Consider the following 9,917-nt stretch of genomic DNA (forward strand, 5'->3'; position numbering starts at 1 on the left):
GACTAAAGGTTTCCCCCTAAAGTCTGAGTTGAATTTAGAGGAACAAGTCATTCTTTAAAATTGATCGATCCACTTCAAATTATCCATATAAATATTTAAATAAACCTACAGCGGCAATGAATCATTTTGATTTCATTTCTTTCGTACCATCAAAGTTGAAAGATCTAAACATGTTCTCATTCCATTCCGAACCTAAATGAATCACAGAAATGCATCAACTGAAACAAGATCAACTGACATTTCGACTAAAATGTATGAAGCTGCGCAATGCATACAATTTCTGCCTAAGAATTTCATCAAGTTCACAGTTCAAGCTAACATTGTTTATCGTCTCTACCATACAATTTTATTCACTACTCTGCCACCAGCCGTGCCTCGAATTGTCGAAAGTCCATATAGCTCGTCTAACAAGAATCGTTATCAAATGCATGTCATGACCTACACGAGTAAATCTTGCTCCGGTGTCCCTGATTATGAACCATTGTAGAAGAAAGTAAAGTGAAAAGCAAACTTGACTTGCCCCCATCATATAAATGAATGAGGTGTATTGGCAGATGGTTGCCATCTCCAAATGGTTTAGCATCTACCTACTCATCCTTGTGCTTTGTCTGTTGTCTCTTGGCACCTGAATAATTTGAACAGCGCCCAACAAACTTAAGAACCTCGTCGATGAGAATAACGGGGAAAGCAACCGCCAGCACCAAGAGCCACTCGTTGAAACTGAGAGGCACGATTCCAAACACTTGAGCAAGGAAAGGGACATACAATATCAAGAAATGAAGCCCAAATGAGATGGACATGGCCACGAGAAGCCATGGGTTGGACCAAGGAGGCATGGTCAGAAGGCTCCCATCTTCAGATAAAGCATTGAGCGAATTGAACATCTCAATCGCAACCAACACGGAGAGCGAAAGTGTCATTGCCTTGACCTTACCGGTCTGGAAGTAGTCGCAAGGATTTTCATCAAAGGTGAAGTGGCGTTCACCAGCCACGAACGGTGTGACCTTGAAGCCTTCCCAGGAGGAGCATTCTCCCCAGTTAGAAAGTTGTGAATATGTTACGAGGGTATGGCCATCGCCACTCAAGTCAATCCCCATAAAGGAACCATGAGTATACCATATAATGAAGACACCAACAGTCGCAAGCCCGACATAAAGTCCAATGACCTGAAGATGGAAAAGCAAGGTCAGGTAGGTATGCATGATCATTCGAAAGGTAAATGTTACCTGAGATTACACTTCAACATTCAATAAAGCTATAAAAACATAAATGCATATAGAATTAGAATTAGAATCAGAATCTCAAGACATTTTTTTCTATCATAACTGGAATCAGTAGACACTGGGACAAGAATCAAAGAACATGAGAACCTCATGTCATTTACATCCAGAGGCAATGCATGACCAAAGACGTGCACTAATTTGCATGGTTACCAAAATACCCCCAAGAGACCACCAGCATAAGAACGCTGTGATAATTGGCCAGACCAAATAATTTCTGAAAAATCATGTTTAGCCAAAAATATTGGACGTATAAACAAAATGATGGTTCTTTCGTTGATGACGTGAAGATAAATAAGGTGTAAGAGAAAGATTGAAACCTTATGCACAATGAAAAAGTATGACAATTGGACAATATACATGTTAACTGAATGCATAGTTCTGAACCAAAACAATGAAAGTCCAATGAAATCAATTCCTTACAATAAGAAACAGAAGCAATATACGTTGAACAGAAAAGATTGTTATTGGTGAATTTCTTGCATCCATAATCGTGTTCTCTTTTGGAAAAAATAGGGGGAAATGGTTAGGGACCATTAGGGTGTATTTCCTTGAATGGATACTTCAAAGGAAGGATTAAAAGTGAGGCATAAGTTGATAATGATCATCCTTTATTGTTTCCTAAATGAGAATGAGTAAAGAGGGAAGGTGGATATTATAAAAGACGATAATTTGAGGATTGATCCTTCATAACTCATCAGGCCAATATTGGACAGAAAACCAACTAAAAAAATTTGTGCATACAAATTTAACCATTCTCTCAATGTATGTGTTCAAGGAAGCAATTGCCCCCGCAACTATGGTGCAGCAGAAAGGTGCCAAGTTGTCACTCACACACCCGGGTTCGATCCTAGCAACGGTGCATTTATACAAATTTTTCCTCCAAATGAAGCGCACAACCACAGGATGCTGAGCTTCTGGGCGGCCGATGGAAAACTTCTATGGGGCCAAGCCGGTCGTCCTAGGTTTGAAGTTACCTGGTTCAATATTTTTTTTGCAAGGAAGCAATTCAAAGGAGGGTTTCTTTCTCATTACTCCTCTCCATGTTTCGATCTTTCATATAAATTCATCTTTTTAATGTCTCCGAGTTAGAAGAATAGAGAAAGAAATCACTAAATAAATAACCTCTGCTAGTATAAGCAATATTACAAGATTCATTCAAAAAGATATTAAAAGGAAGAAATGCATAGACTGCACCAACAGAAAAAATTTACCATATAACGGAATAAAATCCATGCAGTAATCAATGAATCATCACTCCTTCGAGGTGGTTTCTTCATGATATCTTCATCAGGAGGGTTGAATCCAAGAGCAGTTGCAGGAGGTCCATCGGTAACAAGATTGACCCACAGAAGTTGAACGGGTATCAATCCCTCTGGAATGCCTAAAGCTGCTGTCAGGAATATGGAAGCAACTTCACCAATATTTGAGGAGATCATGTATCTGCAATTGGAAAAATGAATGGGCATCACTAAGATCATCAAGAAACAAAAAGACATATGGAAGTTGTTAAATACAAATTTGATATCCAACAGAATGAAGGGCTTCACTTAAAACACTGATAGTATTATTTGAACTCTTAGATGACCAAACACTTATATGCACTTTAATAAAATACTATAACCTCACTATCAATACAAATTAGATATCCAACAGAATGAAGGGCTTCACATAAGGCACCGATTGTATTATTTGAACTCTAAGATGATCAAACACTTATATGCACTTTAATAAAATACTATAACAGTATAACCTCACTATCACTTGGTCATACCATTTAAACTAGTTCACGTTTAACTAGGTCATAGAGAAAGTGTCTACATAATTCTCTTTGGAAATGAAAGCAATAGAAAAAAGGTAGGGGGGAGGAGCCAAAAAACATAGTAAACCACTATTAAGGAAAATCAGGAAACTTTCGATTGAAATTTCCAACCAATAAAGAGTGGGCAGTGATGCTCTAGGATCTCCAACCGGAGGGACTAGGGAGGGAGAATTTTTTTTACGAGGTAAATGTAAAAGTTAGGAGGGGAATTTTAAGAAGATGTACAATGTAAAAGTTGATCCAAAATAAATTCAAATCAGTCAAAAACTTCATACAAAATTCATCAAAAAGAAAAAAAAAATAGTCTGGTGCACAAAACTCTCACCAATGAGAGGTGTTAGGGAAGGATCGGACCATATTAGGTCTATTGTATGCAGCCTTACCTGCAAGAGATTGTTTCCATACTCGAACCCATGACCACAAGGTCACACAGTAGTAACTTTACCGTTATGCCAAGACTCTCATTCATTCATCAAGAAGAAACATTTAAAAAAAAACTCTTTTTAAATTGACAAAGGTATTGTACAAACAGAGTAAATCACATCAGTAAGAGTTAAGGCTAAAGTATTAAACCAGGAATTTCTCGTCTATGTTGCTTCAGATTTTTTTCCTCCTAGTTATCATTTATCCTCATGACCAATGCTATTGCATTATATATAGACTTCAACTTTTTGTAACAAAGAAAACAACCTATTAACTCTTATTACTAAATTATGCATCAAAACAATGTGAACATCCACAGCATAAACATAGTTCAGTACTGTCCATACAGCTATACAACATGAATGGCCAGTGCTTAAGATAGGTTAGCATACAAAAATACTGGATCAATATATAGAAAAATAAACATGTTGAAAAATTAAACAATTAGACAATAATAAACCTTATAAATGCTTTCATATTGTCGTAGATTGATCTTCCTTCACCAACTGCAGCAACTATTGTACTAAAATTATCATCTGCTAACACCATATCTGATGCTTCTTTAGCAACCTGGTACAATAAACTGCTAGTATTGATTCTCAAGGACAGCTTGAAACATTACCAGTAGAATGAAGAGAATCTACCATTTACTTAAGTGGCACTTACAATCTAAAAACTTTGAACTTTGAACGGCTTAGAAGAAACCCAGATAAGAAAAAAGTGGCATTGAAAAGAAAGACCTTTGTCAGAAGTTAAATTGACATAAAAAACCGATAAACAAAGTCAACAAAATATCAATCGTAATTCAGTATTTTTAGCATAAATTTAAGAGAAGTTGTCTATAGATTAGAAACAACATGTGCACAAAAAAGATAAGACAAAAAAAAAGGAAAAAAGAGAAAGAGAAAGCCCCAAAAATCCAACATTAGCAATCAAGCTGACAGGATCATTAATAAACAATGACTATAAGATGCAGCCATATTTAATTCTGCTTATTAGTAACTTTACAGTTCTGTAACAAGGATAGATTGGAAAAAATTCTTCTAAAGGCATCAAAAATCTCTTCATAAAGTAATTGGAAATGGACCATAGTATGTTCATGAATAATGTTATATGATGAAAACATAAACAATTTCCATATAGCAAATGCTGATTCCAGTAGCAGGCAACAGATTTATAGTTTGAACTCTATTCTCGTCAGAGATGACTATTGTTCTTACAAGTGAAATTTTATCAATGACAATTTGGATACATGGAGTACATTCTTTAACCTTTGTAGCCAAAAGAAACAAATGAGAGAGGACAGACAAAATGTGAAAGTGAGTGTAACCTACCTCTGTCCCAGCAATGCCCATTGCAATGCCAATATCTGCCATTTTCAATGCAGGAGCATCATTCACACCATCCCCTGTCATAGCAACTACTTCACCATCTTCTTTCAACAATCTCACCACCTCTTGTTTATGCTTTGGTTCTGCCCTTGAAAAGAGAAGACCGCCATTTTGCCTCAGAAGATCCTTCTTTTCATTGGATGGCAGGGACATAAAATCTTTTCCCGTAAGACTCTTCAAATGAATGTTTTCATCAGGGGTAAACACACCTATATCACGGCAAATTGCTTCTGCTGTTTCCTTGTTATCTCCAGTTATGACCATGACTCGAATGCCAGCTGCTCTACAATCTTCAATTGCTTTGGAGACTTCTTTTCTAGGAGGATCCTAAAATCATTTCAGAGGAAGAACATGAAGAAGGCAGGTTAGTTAGTGGCATACAGAAAGGCAAAAACTAATGAACAGAAAAGCATAAAAGACTGTGTAAGATAACACACCCTGAGCCCTACTAATCCAACAAATATGAGACCAGTCTCGATGGATGAGTAATTTGCTGGATCAAGTAGAAGTTTATGAGCTGGGTGATTTTCACCATCATATGTTGCAAATTCACCTAGATCATCCTTGTAGGCAAATCCCAAACAACGCAGTGCATTTGTTGACATCTCGTGGAGGACCTTCAGAACATGACTTCTCGAGATGTCATCTAACATAACCACAGAGCCATCAAGCAGCTGAATATAGGCACTTCTTTCCAACAAATTTTCTACTGCACCCTATCAAAGTGCAATTTGGATTACTCAGATGTAATTGTCAATAATATCACGCAAAAAAACATGAAAAGTGAAATGATCAAAATCTTACTGTCAACTCTAAATTTATTATACGTAAAAGCATGCCAGACAAGTATGAAACTTAGACCCACCAACTAGAAGTTGAAGTATCCAAATTGCAAACCAAGAATCAGAGTACCAAATAATTAAGAAAGTTTCTTTTGATACATCCACCAACAAAATCATGTACAGAAATAGATCAGATTTAGTATCTCAATTTCTGAACTGTTCCTCTTGTTCTTTGGACAAGGGACAATAAGCATCATGGCTACTTACTTCTGGTTACCATACAAACATGAAATTGATAAGTAACTAGAATAAACTAAGCCAATAAAATGCCATCTATAAGATTTAGTCCCTCAGATCAGAGGGGTCTCTAGCATGAAAGACACAAAAGCAAGATGGTTGTTTGTCCATCAGCCAAAATTTTAAAATGAAACCGACTGCAAAGTCTAGTAAACTTCCAGTTGAAAGAAAAAAGAGTTTTGTAAGAGAAGATAATCAATACAAATTATATGGAAATATATACATTCCCTTAATCCAAAGAGCTATTACCTTCACAAGTAAAGAATTGGTTCCTGATCTTGATTTCACAATGACTCCCATTGACTTCCGAGTGCGATCAAACTCAAGAGTCGCAACCCTATAAAACATTTCATTCCACCATTTGCAGCATCCTTCAATTAACAAGTTATGTCAATACCAGATGTTTGTACCAGGAACATGCACATACAGTGTTTCAACGAAGACAACATGAAATTGAGGCTAGAAACATACTTAATAATTCTATTGACTCCAATGAAGTGTTGTATCCAGCAGGAAGGCCCATCTTCTCAACCAGCACCTGAGAGAATATATATATATATGTGAGATTATCAACTATTCATCAAATCCAAGAGACTGAATGGTGTGTAGTCATCTTAAATCATCCAAAAAACAAGCTTAAAACAGATGGCATAAGCAAGATTGATGGTCTAATATCTTTCCTAATTGAATGGCTTAGGGACAAGACAATTACACATCTGATACATGCTAAGAAAACCAATTGGATATTGTGTAATGTCTATTCTAAGGAACTACTGGATACCAATTCTATCAATAACATTGTTTGTAATTGTATAACTACAGAGGATTGAGATTACTTTCCTAATTAAAGAATAAATTTCATGATGAAAGATTATGGTATATTTTTGTAATTGAAGACAGTAATTTGCTTTGCATTTCAAGAATCAATCAGCTTTTAAATGTTTGACTAGACACTTAAGACAAGCATAGGAAAGGCACACATTCTAGTATAAAATTAAAGCAAGAAAAGAAAGCAATGATACAGAAAAATGATCTAACCTTCAAAGCTGCCTCAGTTGGCATACCAGTTGTGACAAATTGATTATTTCCTGCCTCACTTATGCTTGCATCATTGCAAACAGCTGCAATCTTAGCAATTGTTTGAAGATTCACATCCATATTTTTGGCAGGCCAATCATGGATACACCCATCTCGGGGGTCATATGTGGTGCCACTGACTGTAAATGTTCTAAGTATATCAGTCCACCGTCCCATGACAACAAGCTTTACAGCTGACATCTGGTTTGTTGTTAATGTGCCAGTCTTATCAGAGCATATCACAGTTGTGCAACCCAAAGTCTCGACACTTGGTAGCTTCCGAACCAATGCATTTTTTTGTGCCATCTTCCTAGTACCAAGTGCCAAGCAAGTGGTGATAACTGCAGGTAAACCTTCAGGAATTGCTGCAACAGCCAAGGCCACAGCAATCTCAAAGTAATATGTGCACTTCTCAAAGGAAAACTTAAAATTACGTGGCCATCCATCAACAAATTCCCAGGTAAGGAAGTACTTCACATTGATAAGCCAAACAACAGCACAGATTGCACCTATGATAGCTGTGAGAACCTCACCAAACTCATTCAGTTTCTTCTTCAATGGTGTATCATCTTCATTCTGTGAAGCTTCGTGAATCTGTGAATGTATCTTACCGATTTCAGTGTTCATCCCAGTCTGTGTAACCAAACAGAAACAACTTCCATTCACAACTGTGGTACCTGCAAAGACCATGCATTCCTTCCCTTGGATATCAATGTCATCAGGCTCAACCCGGTGGTTAGTTTTGTTCACGGCAGCATTTTCACCTGTAAGAGAAGCTTGTTCCACCCTCACTGTCGAGCTAATCAAGTGCAAAACCCTCATATCAGCAGGAACTTTATCCCCAACCTTGAGCTCCACAATATCACCTGGCACAAGCTCCTTGGCTGGAAGATTAGGAATCAACTTTCCATCCCTCCTAACAGTAGCATGTTCAGATTGGATTTCTTTCAGGGCCTCGAGCGCCTTCTCCGCATTGTTCTCTTGCCAAACTCCAACAATCGCATTCACAATCAGAATAAGGAAAATCACCAACGGCTCCACAAAGGCAGTAATGCCCAACTCACCACCCTCATCCCCATCGTACCAAGCAAGCACGAAGGAAACAACGGCAGCAACAAGGAGGATCCTAACCAGAGTGTCATTGAATTGCTCAAGAACCAGCTGCCATATAGAAGGCCCCGAATGCTTCTCGAGCTCATTCAGCCCATAAATCTGTTGGCGCCTCAGCGCCTCATCAGATGGAAGACCATACTCGGTCGAAACCTTGAATTCAACCTCGCACTCTTGTACGGTCCTTGCCCAAGCCGGAAAACTAGAGATCGACGGCGCCAATTCGACCTTTTTACCAACATCCTGCCCTCCTTTCCCCATCGCACCCCGCCCCAACAAGAATCCAGATAAAAATAAAGTCTTTCAAACAAATATCTCAATAATACCAAACCCAGAATGCTCCACAGATCCACTAGCACCAAGATCCAGACTCTTGCAAGCAATTATAATACGCTAAAGGGAACTAGCACTCCCAAATCCAGATCCCTAGCAAATTACCAGCACCCGACGACAACCAACGAAAGATAACCTAATTTTTTTTATTAAAAAAAAAACACACACCCACAATGGATCAGCTCGCAGAAACGATCAAACAGAGAGTTGGGAAGAAGGCTTCCTTACCCGATCGTGAAAAACCAAAAAGACTTCTTCGCGTGTGCTTCTCTCCTTCGTCTCTTTCCTCTTTGCTTTTAATGGAAAGAGACCGAGACTCGAAGGAAGCGATCGCCCTGAAGTCTCTCCGCTATTGATTCGCTCACAAGGCATCGCTCGCGCTGCACTCTCCTAATAACGCCGTTCTTTTTTTTACACGTCCTTGATTAAACTCGGCCTCCTCCGTTTTCCTCGCTGAAGTGTTTACCCCAAACCGTACCATCCCGATTTGACACCTGGCCCCACCGGCGTTTTCAAACTTCGAGTTAGGTAAACCCGTGGGGCGGAAACGGGACGAAAATTCCGAATCTGGAATTCTCCTCCCACTCGCGTTCGCGTGGACTCGGAGATCACACCCAACCCCCACCCTGTCAGTGCCCGTCATCCTTTATGGCAGTGGGGCCCACAGGTTTTGTAGTAGCGGCAGGCACTCACAAAAGCTGGGTACGAAGATTAGGTAAAGGTTAAGGAGAGAAGGAAACTTCGTGGATGCTTCGTGGTGGGCCCCTCCCTGACCGGTTAACCACGGCCTAAGGCTCCTGGAATGTTTAGTTTTAGGGTTTTGCGTGACGATTAGCCGCTAATATAATCTCTGTTTTCTTGGAAAAGTGTGCTAATAATATTTTGCATTTGTTTTTTAAGGAATTGACTTGATGTCATCTGCAAAATGGAATTTTGCAATCTTTCTGTTGGATTTTTTTTTTTTGTTTTTTATTTTGGTTAGCCGAAGACCGAGTCTATGACTTGGATATGGGCAATAATTAAAGGAGACCCTAATCGTTAGAATCATATATAAAATTTTTTTAAAAAAACGTTATGATATATTTTCCATATAATAATAACATCACTGTTGGATCCAACTAGATGAGAAAGTGGGGGGATAAATCTTATTCCTTGAAAATTTCTTGTTTTTTTCTAAAACTAAAGTCACAGTGGAAATACATAATTCTTTTTTTAGTTGTTTCCTAGTCTAGAAATTAGTATTCTAAAGTCTACTATCCTTGATCCTTTCGAGTAATCAACTAAATTTCTGCTCTCGAACAACTTTTGAAGGAGGAAAATCATACAGAATATGAGAAAGATAATAAAACGGTGCTATCTTGTTAAATGTAAAAGTAATTAATGGTCTGTTTGAGAGGAGGTG

The 9,917-nt window shown here is 38.2% G+C and overlaps 1 protein-coding gene across 1 annotated transcript; it reads right to left on the minus strand.

Annotated features, from left to right (window-relative positions):
- Nucleotides 1-219: 219 nt before the first annotated feature.
- Nucleotides 220-8,938, minus strand: LOC121984295 (calcium-transporting ATPase 1, endoplasmic reticulum-type-like). Its single transcript, XM_042537163.1, has 9 exons — nucleotides 8,744-8,938; nucleotides 7,034-8,651; nucleotides 6,467-6,533; nucleotides 6,245-6,366; nucleotides 5,354-5,632; nucleotides 4,860-5,243; nucleotides 3,986-4,095; nucleotides 2,495-2,723; nucleotides 220-1,166 (listed from the first exon to the last, which is right to left on the minus strand). The coding sequence occupies exons 2-9, from the start codon at nucleotides 8,441-8,443 to the stop codon at nucleotides 588-590; spliced, it is 3,180 nt and encodes a 1,059-aa protein (XP_042393097.1). The 5' UTR covers nucleotides 8,444-8,651; nucleotides 8,744-8,938; the 3' UTR covers nucleotides 220-587.
- Nucleotides 8,939-9,917: the final 979 nt, after the last annotated feature.

The sequence above is a fragment of the Zingiber officinale genome, chromosome 5B (assembly GCF_018446385.1).
Source record: "Zingiber officinale cultivar Zhangliang chromosome 5B, Zo_v1.1, whole genome shotgun sequence".
In the NCBI taxonomy this organism is placed as follows: Eukaryota; Viridiplantae; Streptophyta; class Magnoliopsida; order Zingiberales; family Zingiberaceae; genus Zingiber; species Zingiber officinale.

Excerpts from the sequence above, each read along its gene's own strand:
- LOC121984295 (XM_042537163.1), bottom strand. The coding sequence starts at position 8,443 with ATGGGGAAAGGAGGGCAGGATGTTGGTAAAAAGGTCGAATTGGCGCCG. Across the intron at positions 6,367-6,466 it reads GGAGTCAATAGAATTATTAA|GATGCTGCAAATGGTGGAAT; the intron begins GTATGTTTCTAG and ends TGTTAATTGAAG. Across the intron at positions 1,167-2,494 it reads GGATTTTATTCCGTTATATG|GTCATTGGACTTTATGTCGG; the intron begins GTAAATTTTTTC and ends TTCCATCTTCAG.